Below are 25,063 nucleotides of genomic sequence, written 5' to 3'. Positions count from 1 at the left end.
CAAAAGGTAATGGAACTGAAAAGGGTCAAGTCACCACCTGATACATGTAATGTGTTTACCTTGAACTGCAGCATTTCATTCTTATGGTAAGTGACATCCAGGCGAAGGGAGTTCACGGGTGTGGAGGGGAAGGCATTGGCATAAACGGAAGACTTTAAGGAGATGTCAGCTGTGGCCCCATGTGAATTATATTGAACATTACTGACAGAGTATAGATCGTTGACAAAATAGCAAAAAGGGACCCCAGAAGAATTGGATGCCTGAAAAGTGAGGGTAAAGTCATAGATCAGCACAGCAAGTGGTCTTAAAGTTCTCTAACCTAAACAGGGTTAATAAAGTCATTTTATACGACAATAAAACCAGCCCATCACTGATCACTTGGCAATAACATAAATTTAAATTCCTGGTCTCCAAGCAAAATATTCATTTCAAAAAGTTTCACACATGTCCCCACCTACTCTTCATATCCAGAGCATGTCTCTTAAGAAGTCCTTTCTATGGATTTTAAGTAGTTATGTAAGTACTACTGCTATGCTTAAGAAACTACAGATTAGGTGTGGAGGATGTTCATGTACATGAACCCCAGCAGCATGGTTACCTCCCAGATACAGCCACGGGCAGCACAGTTTTCTGCAGAAGCCCCATTCTCATCAGGGTAACAGTCTATTTTTTCATCATCCCTTATCTTTATATCCCACTCCACTGTGTATGCTTCTCCCAGGAGAAGATTGATATCTGTGATAATGGCAACCTGTAAGAATGCAGAAATCACAAGGAAATTCATCTTTAGGAGATAGGCCTTGCAAGATCTGAGGCTTTTGTTTTTCAAGAAAAAAGAAAATAGAAATTAGACCAGAGTTTCAACCATCCAACCAACGTATGACTTGAGCTCATAAGAAGAGAACTGCACACTGGGGGAATCTACTTAGCAGCAACAGGGCAAATGTCTCCCCTCTAGTAGAATGTTGTCCATAGCATAATGAAAACAATTCGGTCAGATAAAACCTGTCATGATCACTCCTTATTCTTTTCTGCTCTGACTCCTCTTAGCCCTCTGTGTCTTGTCAGGAAGGCTCTCTTCTGCACTTCCTCTTTAGCATGACACATGGTGTCATCCCAAAGTGAGCTGATCCCCTTGCTCTCCAGTCCCCAAACCAGTATCCCCCATTGGCGTGGAGTGGTAGAAAGATCACAGCAATAAGAATCATATGACCTAGTCATCATGCCCACATTTCTGTAGAATGTTGGACAAATGATTTCTTTTATTAATTTTTAATTTTAATGGGTATACAGTAGGTATACATATTTATGGGTTATATGAAATATGTTGATTCAGGCATACAATGCATAATAATCACATCAGGGTAGGTCAGGTATTCTGTTTCATTTATTTGGGTTTCAACTGTAGCAACAGCAAAATTGAAAAGTTGAAAAAAAATTATATTTCTTTCCATTTCTAACATCCCAGCCTCTTCATTTCTCTAAGCCCAAAGACTCCAATTTTGAAAACTTCCTTTAATACCATTAGTTCTAATATTTAATATTTTTCTATATATTTTTCTTATCTTTGATACTTCTTTAAACAGCACTTCCCAAGTTAAAGTTCTCACTTGTCTGGAGTAACAAAATCACATTCTAAAATTATCATCCTTCTCCCAGTCTCCTCCCAGTCTAAACCATCTTGTACTTCCCTGTTCTACTAGTCCCCAAAACCCACTCCCACTCCCAGCGATGCTCACACATAGTAGCACAGCCTTCATTCAAGGATCAACGTGAGGCCCTTTGACAATTAAATCAAGTTGGTACCTAAGACCCTCCAAAATCTGACCACAAGTTTCCTATGCAAACTAGCCTCTTTTTCAAAACTGAATCTTATCTATGCTATTCCAGTCATATAATTTTCACAGGCTAATAATATAAGGCTGTTCCCCACTTTTCTAACTCTGCTTTTCTTGTGTCTCATCATAATTATAATTCTACTTTTGGGAAAAGGAAGTGGAACCAGTTAGAGAGAGAACATTGAGAGGCAGAGAAGAGAATAAGAAGGTAAACACCCAACTCATTCTAGCTCTGGCCACCTCATATTTTTCCCCAGTCCTCTAACTTCCCCAAAACAGGCTTCAAAGTTGCTCTGTTCCTTCAGGAACCCATGCAACCTTGGCAAGAAGGAACACCATGATACTATGGAGAATTCTCAATACACCATCTCAACAAAATGGGCTTTTACCTTCAGGTTAGAATCATAAGTGACTGTAGGAGAAGTCTGACTTGGGACACCACTGTGTTTCACTGTAACATTACTAGGTTCCTCCGTTCCAAGAATTTTAATCTCATTAAATGCTAAATTATTGGGGTCCTTGTAGGTTGATTGTGAAATATTCACCTCCAAGCGGTTCTGCAAAACAATTAAGTCCAATTATGCATAAAGGTATGCCTGCAATATACAGATTCTCAAGTCACTCAAATATTCCATTCCAGACCAGATACCCCCCACTGCCCTGAATGCCTCTCTGCTTTCTCTACTAGTGTGTGCTCAAGAAGTACAAAATTATTTTGATAATCCTCTAATTTAAAACAATCATAAAAACACAGAGACATTTAAAAACTGTATTTAAAAACACTACTTGCTATATGAATGCCTCTTTTTCAAAACATCTATGAAATCATAAATAGAAATGTGCTCACCTATAGCCAATAATGCATATAAAGTTACAAATACAATCATGCATATACAATATACACAAGCACAGATGTGCTAATGGTCAGTCCAAAGCCCACACCTAAGATTCATAAAAGTATGCTACTTACTTGAGTGACAGAAAACTCACATAAAAGATACACTTTATTGGCCACAGTATCTGAAAGTGAGAGAAAGACAAGTCAGATTCTAGCCTTCCCACCACAGAAGAAAAGATTTCACCTGCCACTCCTTTCAGCTATGTCTTGAGGCCGCACATAGCAATTTTCCTTTTCTTTATGGATGAATAATTTTTAATTTTATATGTGTATCACATCTTTTCATTCATTCATCAATGTACAATTAGATTGTTTCTATATCTTGGTTGTTGCACATAATGCCGTAATGAACGTGGGAGTGACTATCTCTCCTAAAGACACTGATTTCATGTCCTCTGGATATACACCCAGAGGTGGGATTTCATGAGATTGTATGGAAGTTCTGTTTTTAATTTTTTGAGGAACCTCCATACTATTTTCCATAACAGTTGTAACAATTTACACTCCCACCAATAGTCTAAAAAATTCCATTTTCTCCACACCCTCGCCAGCACTTATCTCTTATTTTTTTTATGATTTCCATGCTAACAGGTGTGAGGTGATATCTCACTGTGATTTTTGACTTGCATTCCTGTGTCATTTAGTGATGCTGAGTATCTTTTCACATACCATTTACCACTTGTATGTTTTCCTTGGAAAAACATCTGCTCAGGTCCTTCACCCAGTTTTTAATTGGGTCATTTGATGTTTTGCTACTGAGTTGCCTAAGTTCCTTATTTTTTTATATTAATCTCTTCTGAGATATGTGGTTTGCAAACATTTTTATCCATTCTGTAGTTTGCCTTTTCACTGTGTTGATTGCTTCTTTTGTTGTGCAGAAGCCTTTTTGTTTGATGTAATCATGCTTGTTTATTATTTGCTATTATTTGCTATTTTTCCTTTGATTTTGGTATCATATCCAAAAAGTCATTGCCAAGACTAATGTCAAGGAGGTTTTTTCCTGTTTTCTTCTAGGAGCTTCACAATTTCAGCCCTTACATTTAAGTGTTTAATTTTACATTGCACAGTAGCAAAGATATGAAAACAACCTAAATGTCCATCAATAGATGAATGAATAAAGAAATTGTGGTACATATATACAATAGAATATTATTCAGACATAAAAAGAAGAAAATTCTGCCATTTGCAACACCATGGTTGAATCTAGAGGACATTATACTAAGTGAAACAAGCCAGAGACAGAAAGTCAAATACTGCATGGTCTCACTTACATGTGAAATCTAAAAAAGTTAAGCTCCTAGAAGCAGACAATGTAATAGTTGTTCTTAGAGCCTGCAGGTGTGGAAAATGGGGAGATGATGGTCAAGGGTACAAAGTTTTAGTTATTAGATGAATAGGTTCTGGAGATCCAGTCTACAGTATGGATGGTGATGGATGTGCTCCTTAAAATAGCTGTGGTAATCATTATACTATGCCTATATATATATTAAATCCTCACATTGTCCACTTTGGATATATTTCATCTTTATTTGCCAATTAAATATTTTGCAATGAAAAAATAAATAAATATTTAAATCTACATATTGGATTAGATGGACAAGAGTCTCCAAGGTCAAGCCATTGTTTTTCCTTCTCTTTCCTACTGGAACATTGCAAAGCTTCCCTTCCAAAGGCTTCCAAGGTGTATGCCTCAAGGGAATCTGTTTCCTAAACTTGAAGCACAGGAATTGGTAGTATACTGGACCCACAAATACTAAAAGGTATGGCTAGGTGAGTACACACTACAACAGTATATTCTCACTGACTCATTGGCAGGGGCATGATTTTTATATCGCCAACATTTGCTCGTAAGAATTTTGGGAGGAAGACATTAACATTGAATTACAGGAACAGTCTTGAAACCATCTGTTCTAAGCACCCATTGACAATAAAAAGAGAGCCTATTGGCCAAGTGTGGTGGTTCACGCCTATAATCCCAGCACTTTGGGAGCCTGAGCCGGGTAGATCAAGAGCTTAGGAGACTGAGATCATCCTGGCTAACACGGTGAAACCTCGTCTCTACTAAACATACAAAAAATTAGCCGGGTGTGGTGGTAGGCACCTGTAGTCCTAGTTATGAGGGAGGCTGAGGCAGGAGAACCACTTAAGCCTGGGAGGCAGAGGTTGCAGTGAGCCGAAATTGTGCCACTGCACTCCAGCCTGGGCGACAAGAGCAAAACTCCACCGCAAACAAACAAACAAACAAAAGAGAGCCTATTATTGATATCACTGGCCAATAGAAGAATTGTCAGATATAGAAATGTATTTTTCTTTCCTTTGTAGGTCATCTACCACTACCTCTGAATGGTGCAACCAGAAACAAAATACTTCAGTGACTCTTGCTGCTGTGCCTGCTGAGATTTCTCCCACAGCTCAATGACCAGCAGGAGGGAAGGACCATAAGTCACAGGTGCGGGTTTGGAAACAGCAACATGATCGTTTCAGTGCTCACCCTTCGTTTCCCCATCATCCCAGAAAAGTTCTCCTTTTGCTTCTTTGTTCTCATCTAGGGCAATGATAAGACCAAGAGGGTTCTTTCGACTGTGGGGAACAAGATTCAAGAGACAAAGACAGGAGTCAGAATTTTGCCAACTGAGCTGAGAATGTTTCCATCAAATTCCAAAAGGAAAAAGTTACTAGCAGCAGATGGTTCTGCTTTTCTTCAGGCACAAACACAAAATTGACAGGCGCCCCGATCTTTAATATCAACAGTGTCACAAGAGATAGAAATACCCCAAACATTAGCAATAACATCTATGTTGGAAGCAAGAATTTAAGCACCAGAAGCTCTTCAATAGCTCAAGTAAAAGCTGCTTCTGCAACTACTACTTAGAATACAGACTATGAGAAGAGAAAGAAATCTTAGGCAATAACTGGTTCAGTCAGATCATTTTAGCAATGATGCCCTCAGGAGAAGTGTCCAGTGCTGTGAGGAAGATATAGTTTCACCTGCCTAAGGACCATTTATACCCAGAAATCAACAACATACAATAAGGTCCATCTATTTAGTAGTAACTTATCTGATTATCAGGTATTAGTTTCTTTTGAAAGAAAAACAAATCATTCTAATGATCTACTTTATAATTTAGAATAAGAAACACAAAACATTACTCAAAAACATGGTAAAGTAGACAGACAGAGAGGAAGAGGGGGAGAGAGAGAAATTTTTATTTGGAATCTCTCCTCATTCTGTCACTCCTCTAGGCAACCTCCAAGTTTCCTGCTCTTCTTGTTTCTTCTCTGTCTGTCACTGGACTCACATTCTCCATTGTATTATTTCACAGTTCAGCCTTTCACTATACAAGAGTTAGTTTTTATTATCAACAAAATCATCTGCTTTCATTAAATATTCATGTATTGAGTAGCAGTGATTTCTAGGAAGTCAATGAGATACAAAAATTAATAAATCACAAGTCCTGACCTGAATGACCTTAAATATTACTGGAAAAACTAGGCACATTCATTTAAAAAATGGAGGCAGACAGTGAACACAACACAAAAGTTAAGATACTCTAGGAGTCCAGAACCACAGTTCCAGAAATATGGTGGACTGGATATTCTTCTGGAGACTTACCCAGTAAAATATTCCCTGATTCTAGATAAATTACAACACATATTCCTGTTAAAATATTGTTGGATTTGCAAGAAAGTAAGAAATACATCCAAGAGACCAAAACAGTAACAGGATAACAAAACACTGAGCTAAAACTAAAACGGTGCTTAGTAAGCAAAACCTAGAATCTCCGTGTGGCAAATTCCCATAGCAAGGTTAAAATTGGGCTACTAAGCCTAGCAATCCAAGGTAGAGAATGTGAACCTCTGATTCCCACATGAAGCCGGGATCTTGAAGGAAGCTAACGTAATGCCAGTTGGAAGCAATTCTTGGCTTGCAAACAGAGGAGAAGACAAATCATCTCTGGAGGAATGAGACCTACATTTATAAGATTATCATAGCTTAAAAAAAATAAGATCACCGAGCACACAAGGTAATAAGTCAACATGAAAGAAAGTCAGCAAAGGTAATTAACAATAGACTTAGATTCCCCTAAACATTTCAGATAATAAAATTTTCTAGCACAGAGTATACAACTATTATTGAAATGCTAACAGTATTAAGGAAGACAGAATCTTCTAAGGAGCAAAATACGTGTGTGTGTGTGTGTGTGTGTGTGTGTGTGTGTGTGTGTATACACACACGAAATAACCAGAAACTTGGAAGTGGCAGTGCTTCCTCTGCTGGAAGATTAGGGAAAGATTTCTTGCTGCTGAAATGTAAGTTTCATTCGGATCATTAAGAATACACCAGGGCAAAGATGTTGGAAAGAATAAATTCAAAAGCCCAAATGCAGTAAAATACATAGGTATGTCTGGGAAATAGCAGGCTTTTGGCATAGCTGGTCTGTATGTACATGAAGGTATGGCAGGAGATAAGAACTGTTAAGGTAACATGTAACCAGGTTGTGACTGGTTTTAAATACCCTATTAATAGAAGACTTTGGACTTAAAGCCTGGGAGCAACCAGTCGAGATTTTCATTTTGGAAAAATCAATTTGGTATCACTGTGCAGAACAGCTTGAAAGTGAACAATTCAAAAAAGGAAGCCAACTGGTGTTGGATTTAGGGATATTTTCCATTAGCATCATAAAAAGTCTACAATTTGGAAAATTAAAGCAGTAAGAGAGGTTCAAAAGAAAAGACAGGTTTCTGGCTTCCAAAGAACTCCTAGTCTACTAAAGACAAGTAGCCTAATACTCTCAAACGCATGAAGATATAAATGCGTACCTCTTTAGTACAGATGGAATCTATTGTTTTGGAATCAATTAAGTATAAAGGAAAATTCAGTGACTTGGAGATTTGAGGTTTGCAGAAGGTAATGTTTGAATCACAAGAAAGAAAACTTAGTGGGAGAAAAGAAATACGAAGTTGAAATTCTAGGAGGGTGGAAATTGAATCTTGACTCTCTAGAAAAGAGAACAAGTGAGTCAAGAGTAAAGAAACATGGATGCACAGTGTGGCCAAAGCAGACAGAGGGATCAACTGACCTGGTTTGCCCAGAATCAAGAAGTATCCCAAGGGAAGGGACTTTTGGTGCTAAACCTGCAACATTCCTGGCCAAACAAAAAAGGCTGACCACCTGGCTGTTAGTTTCAAAAAGAAATTCAAAGGGTTTCAGGAAGGATATTAATTCTTAAAGGACACTCCAGCCATGCTATACCTGGCCAGAGTGGTTGTATTTGGCTGCTGTGTGGGAAAGATGTAGCCTCCTCGAAGGTGAAGTCCAATTTTGTCTCCAGGAAGTTCCATCTCGACTTTTTGCTTCCTCCATCTCACTTGGTTCCCCTGACGCATGCAGATAAATGAAACACATTGGCGTGACAGCATATTGCCCTCACTGATTATCTATGTGCCGAGTGATCCACAATTCTCTCCCTTTTCCAATTAGCTGAATTACGGTCTAGCCAGGCAATCAAACAACAGAAGGAAAAAAATCAGGAATAACATGTTCTGCCACCAGTTGGGGGTTTGTGAAAACATTTATGCCATGCTGAGGCTATTTGATACATATTATATAAACTGATAGTTCTAAACAAAAAATCCGATTCCTGACCAAGCTCACGTTGTCCATCAGTTCCTTCAATATTCATTTATGAGATACTATATCAGCCTCTATCTTATTGCTGAATAAAGTATATGAAGGTATTTTTTCACATTTCATCATGACTGATGTTAGGGATTTAGGTTGACTTTACCCAGGTTCTGCTATGAAATTACAGAAAACACTACAAAAATACTCCTCAGCAGGTAGATGGATGTTTCTTTCTCGGGAAAGGTAATTTGTCTATGCAGCTGCAGCTACAGTCTTAAGGAGTAGAAGGAAAGTCAAAGCTACTCACAGTCTCGTAGTCATACCAGACAGCATCAGGCACATATGCCATCACTTTCTCTGCACCCTGAAATTAAAACAGTATAGTATCCCCTGAGGGAAATAAAATGGATTTCTTTTTATTATCTAGGGAACTTCTTAATCATACACAGAGAGGGCAGGAATGCCCTTTCCATCCTCTGTTATTATGCCTTTCTTCTGCTTCTCCTCTAATACAAATAATAGAAGCTGTAACTTGGCAACCCAGAGAGAAATCCCAAATGTAGCCACATTAGGAATAATAATAATAATAAAACATGTGTGGTGACAAACATTCCAGCTTTAAATGATTATATCATTCAATTTTCCCAACGTTCCCAAATGGTAGGTACTATTATTATTATTATTATTATTATTATTATACCTCTACAGATGAGAAGCCAGTACAACTGTCACCCCTGATCACACAGGCTCAAAGTGGTAGAGACAACAATCACATCCCGATCTGCCTGACTTTAGAGTGAGTGTTGGGACTGCTCCATCCTGTTTCTGCATCATGGAGCAAGTCAGGATCTGCTATGAGAATCCAAAAACAAATAGGACCACTCCTGATATAGTTTGGATGTTTGTCTCTGCCCAAATCTCATGCTGAAATGTAATCCCCAGTGTTGGAGGTGGAGTGTGGAGGGAGGTGACCGGATCATGAGGGCAGATTTCTCATGAATGGTTTAGACCATTCCCTTGGTTCTGTCCTGGTGATAGTGAGTGAATTCTTATAAGATTTGGTTGTTTAAAAGTGTGCGGCAGCTGAGCGCAGTGACTCATGCTTGTAATCTCAGCACTTTGGAGGCCGAGGCAGGTGTATCATCTGAGGTTGGCAGTTTGAGACCAGCCTGGCTAACATGAAACCCCATCTCTACAAAAATACAAAATTAGCCAAGCATGGTGGCAGGTGCCTGTAATCCCAGCTTCTCGGGAGGCTGAGGCAGGAGAATCACGTGAACCTGGGAGTTGGAGGTTGCAGTGAGCTGGGCTTGTGCCACTGCATTCCAGCCTGGGCGACAGAGTGAGACTCCATCTCCAAAAAAAAAAAAAAAAAAAAAAAAAAGTGCGTGGCAACTCCCCCCACTCTCTCTCTTGTTCCTGCTTTTGCTATGTGACATCCCTGTTCCCCTTCACCTTCCTCCATGACTGTAAGCTTCCTGACGCCTCCCTAGAAGCTGCACAGATACCAGCATCATGCTTCTTGTAAAACTTTCAGAACTGTGAGACAATGAAATCTCTTTTCTTTGTAAATTAATCAGTGTCAGGAATTTCTTTATAGCAATGCAAGAACAACCTAACATAACTTTTAAATCTAGAGTTTCCAGTAGATGCTTCTAAACCGGTTGGGAACTTGATCGAGGGAAAAAAAAAATTCTAGAAACAAAAATATGTAATTACCAGATGTCTAGCTTCTCAAAACCTAGCACACTCTCTTCAAGGCTGACTCAGTCACAGATGTCAGAAATGAGTTTGGAATAAGGAGGAGAGAGGAATTTGCAGGGCAGCAGGAACAGAAGCGGAGATCCCTAGTGTATCTCTGTGGGAACACTTACTTCATCCAGAACTGGAGTGATGAGGAGGCCGGGCCCCCATAAGAACTGTTGGTGCACATCCCAAGTGCTGTTGTCCTCATAGAACCTGAAGACCAGAGAGACAGTTCACTGAGATTTGAGCCACTGCCAATGAGATTTATCGCAGTTCTACTCACAACCTGTTGAAAGCATACAGGCCGCCTGCCCGGGCAAACCTCCCAAATTATTCTGACACCTACTCAAGCCCCTCTGCACCCCAGGACAGATTCCCCTTCCCCAGCTTATGTCTCCTATTCTTCCCTCAGGATAAACAGATGTTTCTATCCAGTATGTATGCTAGGCAGGTCTCAGGCTGTAATTCTATTTTCCATATCCCTCCTTTTTAAAAAAAGTAAGTTGAGATCTAGATATCTGCATCAACATGGATAGAACTGGAGATCATTATGTTACATGAAATAAGCCAGGCATATAAAGACAAACATCACATGTTTTCACCTATTTGTGGGATCTAAAAACCAAGAATTTATGGATACAGAGAGTACAAGGATGGTTACCAGAGGCTGGGAAGGATAGTGAAGGGCTGGGAGGGAGGTCAAGATGGTTAACAGATACAAAAAAAAATAGTTAAAAAGAATGAGTAAAACCTACCGTTTGATAGCAAAATAGGGTGACTATAGTCAATAATAACTTAATTGTACATTTAAAAGTAACTTAAAGAGTGTACTTGGATTCTTTATAACTGAAAGGATAAATGCTGGAGGGGATGGATACCCCATTCCCATAATGTTCTTATTTCACATTGCATGCCTATGTCAAAACATTTCATATACCCCATAAATATACGCAACTTCTATATACCCACAAAAATTTCAAATTAAAAAATTAAGTTAAATAATCAATACATTTCATAACTTCAGCTGACGATCAAGAAACTGGATCTGATCATAAAATATACCAGATAATTTAACATTTTACTTTTTTCTCTTTCAGGATATCTGCCTTTTAAAAAGAAATTTCATGAACAGACAAAAACTTCCCAAAGTAATGAATATATGATAGCTTGATATGTGCCTGAGGGCCTCATATGTCACCCACATAAGGGAGTTGACTGTATTTTGACAAGAAAATGCTCTTAAGTGCCTTGTTTTAGAATTAAATTAGAGATGTTCATTGCCTGAGAAATACGAATTCTGAAACTCTACAAATCCTTTATAATAGCTTCATCTGTATTTATATTAGAGGCTCATTCCTACAGCTTGAACATAGTTCTGGCATTATAGCGCATTACAGACGAGACCACCACAGTCAAGACTTCAAATCCTTTGAATTAAGACTGAAGAAACTAAAGAAAAAATGATTCGCCTAAGATCTAGAGTGAGTTAGTGAGCAGCAGAACAAAGAAAAGACCTGTAGTCCCATGACTTTTAGTCTAATTCTCTCACCAAAATGGAACAGGCGAGGTTCACAAATACCAACTAGGTATTCCAGTTAGATACATAAATGAATAGAGATAGATAGATTACAGATATAGATATAGATAGATATGAATAACTGCCCAAATTGTTTCAGTTTTCACTCCGATATTTGATGATATAGTCAATGTCATTCCAGATGCATTAATAAATTAGAGGAGGTTAGGTGAACTTACTCATGCAAAAGGGGCCTGGCCACCGTGTCCCCTCGGCTGTGAGCACGGAAGAAGAGGGTGTATAGGTAGGGCAATAGAGTATAGCGGATGTTAAGGTAGTGCCTGGAGGAATTCAACAGCAGGGAGTCAGCTCCAAAGGAGGCAGGATCCTGGTCCTGGGAGGAAATATGAGTTTGCAGTTGTGGTTTGGCTGCAGGGTATCAGAAGCACCTGAGAATTCCAGACCTCATTCATCACAACCAAGAATTTCCCTCCTGAATGACAGAGGCCAAGGTTGCAAACCTCGCTTCTGAGCAGTACCAAGTAAGGGTCTCTCCTTGGGTTTTCAATTCATCCTGCCTCCCTCATTCTTTAAGATCCCTCTCTTGGGAGGCTGCAATTTAAATAATTTTGAAGTATTTCCTTGTTTGCTTCTTATTTAAAAGCAAACAATGTAAATAAAGTGTACAGAAGTTTGATGAAAGACCTTTACAGACACGCCATTTCCTTGAATGCAGCAGTAAATAACAGGCTGAGGCCATTGGACATTTAGATGATACAGCACAGGTTCTGGTTAATTGCACATGATGGTGCAAATCAGAGTAAGTGAAGACCAGGTAAGAGGTTGGTTCAGCAGATCTCTTGGCAAGGATGCAGACAGATCTAGTCCTAATGTATGCCAAATTCATTCTGACTCTATTTCCTAGGAGCCTTACCTTGAAGCCTTGGCCATTGTGATTTCTAGAAAATGGATAAAATGCGCCCAACTGCATCCACCGCCTACAGAGCTCCTCAGGGGCATCCAAGGCAAAGCCACATATGTCAGCACCCACCTGGAAGGACACATAGACAACAGGTATACCTCACTTCCTTCCACCACCCTCCTTTGCTTTCCACCAGGGACCTCCCAACTAAACCTTGCTTAAACTTCCTACTGAAAAGGCTAGGAGGGTGGTCAAAATTCGGTCATAGCCTGTGTCCACTCTTGAATGCTGGATGACTTTGAGTAAGTTACTCAATCCTTCTGTGCCTCAATTTCCTCATTTTGTCAGTGAGTATTAAATTACTACACAGGTATTTAGTAAATGAGTGAGATAATGAAAGTAATACACTTTACATACAAGAGCTTTTGGATGTATAGTACCTAATAATACTGCTGATATTATTATTTTGACCTCACCACTGTCAGTATTATTTTTCTAAAAGCCTAACTCTGACCATGTCACTCACCTATTAAAAAATCTCCAGGACTTCCTTGCTGTTCATCCTTTTAGATCTTTAAAACCTGGTTCCAACCCATCTTTTTAGCATCATTTCTCATTCCAGTCCCACACATCAATCCTCATAGATATATCAAATAATCCCCCTTCTACTGTTTGTGCTCACTTTTATTTCTCAGTGTTAAAATGAACTTCCTCCTTCATTAGTCAGATGAAAAAATACTCACCTTTCAAGGTTAATCTCAAATGTCATCTTTTCCATAAAGTGTCTCTTGACTCCCTGCCTTGATTCCTTTTGTCTCTCATAATTTTGTCAGATAAAACTCTTTCTCGGGATCTCCCGTAACATTTAACTCATATGTCCCTGTTGGTCTTTTTACCCTAGTTTGTCATAATTATTTGTTTACACATATGTCTCCTCTTACTAAACTGTAAACCCTTGGGGCAAAGAGAAGGTACATCTTTACTATATTTATGCTTTCCTTCCCCTCTCACCATGCCTACTCTGCTCAAGACCTTGAACATTCTAAGGGCTCAATTCATAAATATGTTGGATCTAACTAAAAAATGCCAAAGCCTGTAGGGTGCTGGCAATGTTATACTTCTTCATCTCGGCACTAAATACACAGAAGTGTTCAGTTGGTGAAATTCATCAGCTGTATTCTTAAGGATACATACACTTTTCTGTATAAAGTATGTTACACATGTTATACTTTAATAGATCAAAGTTACACCTTCTGTCTTCATAAGGCAGTACAGGAAAGAATGGTATGGTATCAAAGCCCTGCTGATGTGGATGAAACACATGCTCTCAAGACATTAAATTCCCAGCCATGGCAGGCAGGAGAGGGGAGCTTTGCAGCTTGAAAACTTTCTAGAATGAGGCTACCTGGGAATTCAGGTTCATAAGAGAGCTTGAAGTAGCAACTCACCATTGGGATGCCGAAAAGGTTGAACTCAAGGACGCCAGGGATGGACCATCGCAGGTCATCCCAGGTGGCGGTGTTGTCTCCTAACCAATGTGCTGCAAACTTGCCAGAACCCGCAAAGGTAGAACGAGTCAGAATGAAGCTTCTGTTATTAGGGAACACAGTCTTGGCAGCTCTAGAAAGGGAGAGAGATTTAAGGAGCCAGTGTGGGATCTTAGCTTGTCTCAGTCCAGGGGATACAGAAACAATACCAAAGACATTAAAAGTGAATAACCCACTCTCTTCCAACTCTCTTTCGGTACAATTAGAGTCCCTGTGGGGAGCATTCTGTATCATTAAACATGTTTTGTTTTGCTTTGTTTTGTCTTAAGAAATTTTATGCATTAGCTCCATAATCTCCAAGAATTAAAAACATATATATATTCTTTATATTCAATAATTAGCAGGTCATAGCCACAGTGGTCTTACTCTGCTGTGGCAACCGCCATGGAGTAGCCGTACAGATTGTGAACGTCATACTGCTTGCCCCAGTGCTGCACTGCATCCATACAGAGAGTCTTGCAGAACAGGTACCCATCCAGGACTCCTGAAACCAAAGCGGGATCAATCAGCGACAGCCTAAGTTGCACATTTCCTGCTCCTTGACTATCACACAATCTGACATGACAGCACGCCAGGCAGACACTCTTGTGGGCATCCTGCAGTCACACTGCTCCCTCACTATGAGAACGCTATCCACATGGAGTAGTTTCTCTGACATATAAATGAATTCAGCTGACTCACACACATCCTCCCACCCGAGCTCTCATGTGATGAGAGGCAGACACTCGGAAGCAAGAAGATTCAGTCAGCCCTGAGGTTCAATCTGAATTCTCCAAACTGAGCTAAGTTAAGTGGTCCAAGAATAGAAATACTGAATGAAAGTGTAAATTAATTTCTGACTCCTTCTCTCCCCTGATCATATATTTTAGAGAATGATTTCCAGTCTCTCCTGTATTCATCCGTTCCTCTCTGCTCCCATTGCACCACTCTGGTTGAGATCCACATTATCTGTGGACCTTAACTATTGCAGTAGCTTCGTCATGTCTTATTTACCTCCCATGTATCTATTTCTAGTTCACACTATATATTAATGCCAGGTTCAAATTTCCAAAACCATCTGACTACCATGCTTCTCTCTTACTAAAAGACAAGTAGCTTCTAACACCAAAAGAATAAAATATGAACTGTTTAGCCTCTTATCCAAGCCCCTCAGCATTTGATTCTAACCTACCTGCCCCAATTTCCTCTCTTCCCACCATATTGAAGCCTTCATAAGTTATTATCATCTTAGCAGTTTTTTCCTTTCTCAAGATATAATTTGTCCTTGAACCTCCAGCATTCTTCAAACTATGGCCGATCCTATGATTCCAAGGCCACACCCTAAGAGATAGTGTTGTCCAAAGTTCAGTCAAAGCTGGGTATCATCACGTTCACTGACTTTGACCTCCCAAGTCACGAGTTCTGTCTTTTCATCCTGTGGCTCAGTTCTTCACACTGTGGACATGTCAGACATGACCCTCACCTTAAGACCAAGGCTGTTTACCTGGTGTCTCTCTAGTAAACCCTGGCCTGGGGGTGTATATTTGAGAATGACATAAACTTACCACTAGCCTCTGGCCTCTACACCATATCCTCTCTAGATCTTCCCTAGAAATAGCTTTGACTATAAGTAAGTATTACATTGCCCCTTTTGAATTTGTGCCTCTTTTAGGAAAGCATAGCATGTTTTTATTTTCCTTCCTAGTGTCTCCTTACCCACATTTTTCTTTTTCTATGCACACTTATGAACAAATTCCCTTGTTAAATTTTTCGGATCTGTCCTTATGAATTTATAATATGAAAAATACACATTGCTACTTTAATCTGCTGACCACCAAGACTTACTGGGAGTGAATGGGGGATTATTTAGGTTGTTTGTGGAACATCCTGAGACCGAACCATCAACAAAGTTGGAGACTTCATTCATATCCTGCAAGACGAAGAGCAAAAACTATTAAGAAAAAGTAACATGTTATCTTATGATGTACTGATGGTGTCTTTTTTTAATTAATCAGATAAATTATTACAGATATTTTAAGGGGGTATTTATATATATGGAACAGAGTAGGTATTCTTGTCTACCCACTGAAGGCTTCATGAAGAAGGTTCTTAACATTTCTTCAAATAATATGTCTATAACTGTTGAAAATGAACAATTCCCAAACATATCAGGTGAGAAAAATTTCAATTTATATGATGACATGTTTCAACTTATACATTTTCCATATATCAAAATATAACTGTAAATACATGCACATAAAAATACATATAAACATATATACATGGAAAGAAAAGGAGGGAGAGAGCACATGAGGGTCTAGAGACATGCATTCTAACATATCGATAATAAATGTCTTCGGTTGCTATAATTTCGGAGGATTTTTGCTTTTATCTTTTTAACTCTCTGTATTGTTTGAATTTTCTACAGTTCTGTTAGAAAAAGAAAAAGTTTCAACTCTGGAGCTCCCTAAATTTTGCTAACCCTCGGCTGGGTTACTTTCTTTCACCTGACATCATATGAGACATTTTTCTTTACCACAGGCATAGTTTGTTCAAGCACCTGAGTGCTTTGGCTCTGATCAATTTGTTCAACATGTCCAAATGGAAGAGTCTTGAACTAGCAATTGAACAATTTGTATACTTTGCAACAAGATAAGGAGTACATGACCTGTTCTGAGTTCAGCTCATTCCTTTGTGAAAGAAAGAAAGAAAAAAGAAAGAAAGAAAGAAGGAGGGAAGGAAGGAAGGAAGGAAGGAAGGAAGGAAGGAAGGAAGGAAGGAAGGAAGGAAGGAAGGAAGGAAGGAAGGAAGGAGAAAAGAAAGAAAGAAAGAGAGAGAGAAGAAAAAAAAAGAGCTAGACTTGGGAAAAAATTTCTGAGTTTCCTTTCAGCTCTAACATTTTGAATAGAAAGATAGTGAATATTGAGAATGATTGCTATACTTCCTTTCTTCTCCTCCTCCTCCTCTCCCTATGCTCCGTGACTCAAAGATACAGATACAGATATACACAATCTGAATATTTGTCACCTAATAATCCAAGTGTAAACAACTCACAATCCAGATTCCATCAAACTCCACTTGATTATGAAAAAGTTCAAATTCCTTTGTCCACCAAACAGCACAGTTGGGATTGGTATAATCAGGAAACACAGTTTGTCCAGGCCAGACCTTCAGGAGAAAAAGAAAAACACTGATAAGAGCAAATTAAACAAATACAGAATAAAATAAAGTACTTTGCAAAGAAATTCCTAACATGATCACAGCAACCGAGGTACCCAGGAACACATCCTATTTAGTTAGGAAGGTGCAGTGCTCAGAATATTTAAAATAAATGTCAGGGTCACTTGAAGAAAAATGCATTTCAAAAAATGTTTAAGTCCTTAATGAATAAATTTGTGGATAAAGACATTGTCTAACTTAGTCATCTTTAACTCTCTACACTTTTTTTGTTCTTAATTCTGGGAATAGTAAATGGGGGAAGAGCACTGTGTAAATTTCAGCTATTGGATTTTATAATCCATTATAAGCTGTGGATTCTAACATCATCCACTTTTCTCTTTCTTTCCTATCCAATTTCCCCCAGACACTACACTCTGAAAAGGTCATCAGAGACCTTAGAAGTGAACAAGCAGATAACACCTTCCTGAAGAAACAAGGACAAACAAACATTTGAGAAAGAAGTGGGTACACTTGTCAAATACTGCAGGAAAATTGAGTAAGAAGAGGCATGAAACAGTTCCGCTGGACTTACCAATGAGAAAGTAATGGGTGTTTTTTGCCAGAGCAGTGTCAGGGAAGTGATGGGGGAAGAAAGGAGACCACAGTCAGCTGCAGAGTGTGTGGGAGGTGAGAAAGTGGACATTCAGTGTGTGAGCTGCTGTTTAAAGGGACTTGGCTATGAAGGGAATCAAAAATCTAGGATGGCCGGCATGCACTTGGGCACGAAAGGGCAGAGGAGAATTTATTCCCAGAATATATAAATATACTGAAAATGTACAATAAAACAATTACATGCACAAACACACACACATTCACACACCTCTATGCAGCCCCTCTACCAGCCTCCAGCTTTCCCATTAAGTTACCTCCCCAATGAGTGGAGTCACTCCATCTGAACTATTCACCCATATCTTCATATCTGAACCCCTGTCATATGGGCCATAGGGTTTACTTGAGGAAGAGTTGTTGGAGATGGCTGGATCCTAAAAAGAGGAAGAATACAATGAAGAAACCAGCTGGAAGCTGGAGGCACTAAAAGGAGACTGGGAACTTGGGAGAAAGCAAAGGAGATGGGTGTATGAAACAGAGGAGCAAATACCTCATTTGGAGGAAAGAGGGCAGTACGTACCACAATGATGACAAGCTTCTGTCCATTTTTGTGTAAGTCATTGACAAATTCAGGGAAGCCTTTAAAATTCACTGGATCATAAGTGAAGTCCCTTCTCTCATCCATATAATCAATATCAGCATGTTGAACATCCTGAAAGAATATACAAAGTCCACAATTAGCGCCTAGGAATTTCCATGGTAAAACGAAATCAAATTTTCACTGTGATTATTCAGGATAAACAACAACTCTGTTCTGGGCTCTAAACAGAGTTCTTAATCAGTTCCTGGAACCTGAGTGCCTCTTTTCCAATGGTGATTTCAAAAACACATGACCGGTTGGTTCTCTAGGGCTTGGCCTCATCCCTGCCATCAGGTTAACTGCATCATCCTATCCTTGCCTGGCACTCTGGCATTAAAAACCAATCAAGCAAACAACACCAATTATGACAAATCCCTAAGACAATCAGACATATCCACCTAAGAAATGACCTAAATTTCACCTTATTCACAAGATAAAGAAGGGAAGAGACTGTCTCTCTCCCACATCTCCCTCATTTTATTACCCCACATTTTACTTTGTTACTTCACTTCTACCCCACATCTTTGCTGTTTATGCTATCCCAATTTTACCTGTATAAACATAGTGAAGCCCAGAATAAAATGTACCCTTCTCTACAACCTAGGTCTATCTCCAAGGGAATAGAGTAGGGGAGAGAAGAGGATTATTCTAGAGACTACTGAGCTTTTCCCTTTGCATCTCTTGTTAAATTTCACGCCCAATAGTACCCAATATCATAGGTACATTCAAAGTTAGCCATTCAAAGTACAAAAATATTTTATTACATGTCCATACTATACCTTTTCGTTCACTTAAAGTGACAGATTTTGACATGTATACTGAACTCAGGTAATAGTGTTCAATTCCCTGTCTAAACACTCCCTTTCACATCTCACACCACTAGGCAGCAGTAATAGTCCAATTCTTTCATTTCCTGGATCACTTAAAAAGAAAATGTCTATCTACATGTAAGGAAAATTGCACAAAAAAAGAGATGGCCACTATGATGTTAGAGATCTGGACTTGAAAACTAGTTCCTCTGGTTTTCTAGTATTAAATGAGATTTCTAATCTTAAATGGAGTGGTTTTTTTTTGTTTTTTGTTTTTTGTTTTATTTTCCTCAAGACTGAGTCCAGCTCTGTTGCCCAGGCTGGAGTATAGTGGCATGATATCGGCTTATTGCAACCTCCACCTCCTGGGTTCAAGTGATTCTCGTGTCTCAGCTTCCTGAATAGCTGGGATTACAGGCCCCTGCCACCATAACCAGCTAATCTTTTTTTTTTTTTTTTTTTTTTTTGTATTTTTAGAAGAGACGGGGTTTCACTGTGTTGGCCAGGCTGGGCTTGAACTCCTCACCTCGTGATCTGCCTGCCTCAGCTCCCCCACATGTATAAAGCCACGTTGTGCTGGAGAATGAGTAGTGGGACCCGCATCTAGGCTGAGAGTGGATTCACTGACCCAAACATCTTCATCTGCCCTGACTTTCTGCTTCCCCCATCTCCTCAGTGTTCCTAGGCTTTTTGAATCTCAATTCCGTTAAGCACTTTCTTTTACACTTCATATTTATGAACTCTCTTTCTGCCAAATTACAAAATGTCTACTGAAGCTCGGTTTCAATCGTGAAATGACCACACTACAGAGAAAGGCAAATTCTGTTTATTCCCAATTTAATAGTAATCAAAATACCAACGTAAAAACACATGGACCTGAAACTTGTATTATTTTTCACATCCATGTAGTCATGGAGTATTCGTTCTGTCATCAATTATCTATGCGGTCTTGGTCATGTTATTTCCCCTGACAGCCTCAATTTACTATCTGTGAAAAAAATGATGCTAACCCAGATGGCTCATGGTTCTTCCAGTAATATAATTATTTTGAGCTAAATTCATGGGGTCTAGAACCACTCTGCTTCCTCAATTCCTCTTTAAAACATCTGTTAAAACATAGGTAGGGAGACTGGGAATCTGCATCATTCATGACCTGACACTAAACCTAAGAACCAAAGAATTTAGACATTAAATCTTATGCCAGAATCTTAGAGGAATTTCTAAAATTATGATACAACTTTTATGGTAAGTTCCTGCCATGACACTTTTGAGTCAAAACAAACCAAGAACACATGTAAGGCAAGAAAATCCCTACTGAGAAGCATTAAAATGCTACAATGCAAGCTGAAGAGACAAACACCTTGAAAACTCAAATAAAAACACCTGTAAAATGTAGTCAATACAGTAAGCACAAAAAATGTTTACTAATAAAATACATGGTAAGAAAAATAGAGACAAAAACAGATTACCTCCCAACACATAATTGCGGTCTCCTAGTCTATTTCATACTATAAAGAACTATGGTTCCTTCAAAAAATGATTGGTCCAACAAAAAAAAAGTCTAGTATTCTGAGTATCTAAAATTCCTTTCATTATGAAATAAATAAATCAATTAAACTCAGGGAGAGAAAATATAAACAGTTGTTCTTTTTCTTCAAGGGAATTTCTTTACTTTTGGAGAACTATTGAAAGCCTTGCTTACATAAGGGAGCTGTGCTGCGCGATTTCTCTCCACGACTTCTCTCATGTTGTCTAAGGTTCCATATTCATAACGACTGAGGTGAAATCCAAGTGCCCAGTAGGAGGGAAGGGCTGGCCGCCCAATAAGCTGAAAGAAATATGTGAAGTGAAAATTAGCAAATACTCTGTTTTTAATAAAAAGTTTTTGAAGCATTGCTTTCAGAGCACCAAACATAGTCCATTTCCCAACGCACTGATTCATTCATGTTAGAATGTTAGTCTATTTTTCCAACCCTTCATAAATGTTTGAGGGTAGGGCCATGTTTGGGGCATCTGTATATTCTCTCCCCTTCTTATAACATAAAAATGCTATACAGCAAGTTTCCATTGCATATATGAAATCTGATCTTTAATATCTGAAATTTGTAACAGCAGATTTTGTGGGTCACACTTGCACATGAAATTTACTTTTATAAAATATTTGCTGTTTAAGATTTCCTCAGTCACAATCTTGACATCCTAAGTTTACCTCTAGATATTCTTGAACAACTTGCTCTGGAGTGTTTCCCAAGAACACATAGAAGTCGAGAATGCCCCCAGTGGTGCGGTAAGTGATGGCTGGCGCGGGCTGAAGGATAACCTCTTGAAAGGTTAAAAATGAAGAAAATACGAATCAGAATTGATTACTGAATAGTAACTACCAAGTTTTAAAATAACTCAGGATCACTAACCATGTGAACATGAACAAAGTGACCCTAGTGTCTCACATCTTGAATACCAAGGGACAAACCCTGACCATCCAAGTCCACCCTCACAGCACATGGCAGCCAAGGCATTTTTTTCTGTGACAGATTTTAATAATACTGACTGGAGTGTCTTAGTGCCTTGTGCCAGGCCCCAGGCTCTGGGAAAAAAGCAGCCAGGCTCATGAAGGGGTCCAGAATAAGCCACCGTGACATAAAAAAAATTATTTTGGACTGAAGGCATTTAAGTTACTGAAATCCCTGATGTGCCTAAAAGCATAGCCTCCCAAAAAAACTCAACAAAAAGCAATTGTCATAAATCTGCGCCAAGGAGTACCTCTAACCTTTTCTGAGACGACAGGCACCATTCCCAGATAGACAGTGTCACAAGACTGTCTCATCCTCCCACCTATCTTCTAAGGGCCCATTTATCTTTCCAAAACGTCATTTGTTCTCTCCTAAGCGTCTTTCCTCCTTCCCTTTCACCTATTAATTAAGATGGTATAGAAGCCCCAAGTTCTAATCTCTGCTTTGAGTTACTCATCACTGAGAACTCCTGTGTGTATACGCATTACATGTGTAAATAAATTCTGTCTTTTCTATAGCTAGTCTACCTTTTTGCCAGTTTAATTTGCAGGCTCCCAAGAATTAACCCTAAGAGGTTAGAGGAAAAGTTTTTCCTCTCTCACTTTCACAATCACAGAACATGTCCCACCACATACCCCATCATTATTGTGAGAATATAATTCAACTAGACATGGACATAACTATCCTCAGTAAATCTCACATCAAACAAAAGCCAAACCAAAAAAAAAAAAAGTCAGAAATTGTGCCATAAATTCAAAATCCCTCTATGTGCCAATCACCATTCTCAAAAGTTGTGTCATTACACTGATTTGTATCCAGGAATAAAATGCCTCAAGAAATATTGCAATGTACTCTCTGGTCATAGGAACAATTCATACAGAGTATCTACGATCTTGTGGCCTTGCCCACTAAGTCTGACTCATCTTATTTTCTGGTTCCTTTCACCTATCTAAAACTGTACAGTCCTTGTATTATATTACCTCAGTCTATTCTTAGGTTGTTTGGCATTTCAAGTACCTTAGGATCATCTAAGATTCTATTAGAATCATCTCAGATTCATCTCTTAGATGTCCTAGAATCATTTTAGATCATTTAGAGTGTTTCTCAGATATCTGTGTTGGAGAATCAGATCTTTATTTTGTTTAATTTCCATTTCACTGCAAGCTGATATTTTCATAAAACATGAAAATGAATTACTAGAAAAAGGTTCATGTGTGCATGTGGAGGCTACAGCACTGCTTACTCACCATTTCTATACTCATCTTACTATAGACCTGAAACAGTCTGTGACCTAGTCAGAGACCACACTTTGAGGAGCACTGATTGAATCAATGACTCTCAATTGAGAAGAGGTATCGATCAATACCCTATGTCCACCATCAATCCTGGGAGCTTCTGATACATCTTCTCTTCCCCTGTGGCAATTCATTGCCACTGGGATCTACTGATGAAAAGGCTGAAGACGGAGAAGAACACATTGGTGGAAACTATCTCAGAGTAAATTATAGGGAAGGGTTAGCTCCCTCAACTTGATAACAGAAAATATTCCAACAGAGGCCACCAGATTCAGGAAAATCATAAGCTAGGAGAAAATCCCCTACTCATGGCTACCATAGATCAACAGGTAATGAAGTAGGGATAGCACAATTAGATAATCTATATGGCCCTCCCTACACTATGTCTCAGTCACTCTTAAAGGGATCCATTCCTTTTATCATAGTGCTGTAAGAAAGGGACTGAAAATCACTCTTGCGCTTGTTTTTTCCATGAATAGTCCTTTACCCATGGCATTGCTGTTCATCAGAAACACCCCAAAGGACAATCCACTAGCATCTTCAAGACACAGGAAGAATGTCTGCGCACCATACAAATTAGTTCCGTTCTGCAGAAAGATAATTAAAAACCAAAATTTACAACCAAGAAGTCTCAGCACCACACTGTGCGGTTGGTTTAGGAAATCAGTCCTAATCATGTAACTAATTGACAGGAAATTCATGATCATAAAGACACATTTTTAAAAGATGGGGTCTATATCTAGTTGATGTTCACCAAGTGAACTCGTGTTTTCTTACAGAATGAGCCAGCTATGATCATTCATCCAGAAGGAATGTGAAGGCTGTGATGTTTTTTACAAGGTAAGAGGATAGGAATTTTTAAAACGTAATTCAAAAAAGCTGCCCTCTCAAAGAGGCGTGTCTTAACCTGAATTAACCTCATCAGCAAAAGCTCCATCAATATGCCTTAATATGAATCAGGTAGCTAGATGGAGCTCTAGTCTAGGCTTGTCTTCGAGACTCCAGAACAGGAGTTCTCAACCTAGACTGCATGCCAGACCAATTAAAACAGAATCCCTGGAGATAGAAGCAGACATAGCTGTTATTTTTTAATTTCCCCAGATAACTCCCACATGTAGTCACATTTGATAACTATTGCTCTGGAAAAGTGTTTCTCAAACTTTGGTGTATCCACAAATTACATGGGCACCTAAATGCAGATTTTTTTTTTTTTTTCAGACAGGGTCTCACTCTGTTGCCCAGACTGGAGTGCACTGGCATGATCTTGGCTCACCACAACCTCCACCTCCCAGGCTCAAGCGATTCTCCTGCCTCAGCCTCCTGAGTAGCTAGGATTACAGGTGCATGCCACTACCACCTGGCTAATTTTTTTTTTTTTTTTTTGAGACGGAGTCTCGCTCTGTTGCCCAGGCTAGAGTGCAGTGGCACGATCTCAGCTCACTGCAAGCTCCACCTCCCGGGTTCACACCATTCTCCTGCCTCAGCCTCCTGAGTAGCTGGGACTACAAGCACCTGCCACCATGCACGGCTAGTTTTTTTGCATTTTTAGTAGAGATGGGGTTTCACCAGGTTGATCTTGAACTCCTGACCTCAAATGATCCAACTGCCTCGGCCTCCCAAAGTGTTAGGATTACAGGCGTGAGCCACTACTCCTGGCCCTACATGCAGATTTTAATTCAATAGACGGAAGAAGGGGCTGAAAGCCCACCTCTCTCACATGGTGGTTCCCCTGCTATATACACACTTTGAGTAGCAAGAATCTGAGGCTCCTTAATGAAACAATTGTCACCAACTATTCCTAGGTTAAGTTGCTCTGACTCAACAGCTTTTCTACTTTTCTGATAGGCATATGTACAGTACAGAGCCTGAGCTTAAAACTACACAGAGAAGGGATTAGATTCTCCCTCTGTTCTTACAAACTCTTTTTTTTTTTTTTTCCTTTTCTTTTTTTTTTTTTTTTTTTTTTTTG

The 25,063-nt window shown here is 39.2% G+C and overlaps 1 protein-coding gene across 1 annotated transcript in view; it reads right to left on the bottom strand.

Moving 5' to 3' along the window:
- The window catches only part of MGAM (maltase-glucoamylase), a 56,748-nt gene that overhangs the window by 9,796 nt on the left and 21,889 nt on the right, over positions 1 to 25,063 (bottom strand). Inside the window, exons 8-26 of the mRNA XM_025381090.1 lie at positions 23,582 to 23,681; positions 21,499 to 21,611; positions 20,992 to 21,117; positions 18,421 to 18,552; positions 18,158 to 18,274; positions 17,127 to 17,240; positions 15,918 to 16,002; positions 14,460 to 14,577; positions 13,995 to 14,166; positions 12,559 to 12,675; positions 11,864 to 12,018; positions 10,237 to 10,321; positions 8,670 to 8,726; positions 7,991 to 8,115; positions 5,228 to 5,316; positions 2,809 to 2,858; positions 2,228 to 2,395; positions 599 to 751; positions 60 to 260 (exon numbers count right to left, since the gene is read on the bottom strand). Coding sequence (XP_025236875.1) covers positions 60 to 260; positions 599 to 751; positions 2,228 to 2,395; positions 2,809 to 2,858; positions 5,228 to 5,316; positions 7,991 to 8,115; positions 8,670 to 8,726; positions 10,237 to 10,321; positions 11,864 to 12,018; positions 12,559 to 12,675; positions 13,995 to 14,166; positions 14,460 to 14,577; positions 15,918 to 16,002; positions 17,127 to 17,240; positions 18,158 to 18,274; positions 18,421 to 18,552; positions 20,992 to 21,117; positions 21,499 to 21,611; positions 23,582 to 23,681 — 2,277 coding nt within the window. The remainder of the gene's footprint in view (positions 1 to 59; positions 261 to 598; positions 752 to 2,227; positions 2,396 to 2,808; positions 2,859 to 5,227; positions 5,317 to 7,990; positions 8,116 to 8,669; positions 8,727 to 10,236; positions 10,322 to 11,863; positions 12,019 to 12,558; positions 12,676 to 13,994; positions 14,167 to 14,459; positions 14,578 to 15,917; positions 16,003 to 17,126; positions 17,241 to 18,157; positions 18,275 to 18,420; positions 18,553 to 20,991; positions 21,118 to 21,498; positions 21,612 to 23,581; positions 23,682 to 25,063) is intronic.

Source organism: Theropithecus gelada, chromosome 3 (assembly GCF_003255815.1).
Source record: "Theropithecus gelada isolate Dixy chromosome 3, Tgel_1.0, whole genome shotgun sequence".
Taxonomy (NCBI): domain Eukaryota; kingdom Metazoa; phylum Chordata; class Mammalia; order Primates; family Cercopithecidae; genus Theropithecus; species Theropithecus gelada.
The sequence above is the reverse complement of the archived record's forward strand: the minus strand, read 5'-3'. Positions and strand labels throughout refer to the sequence as shown.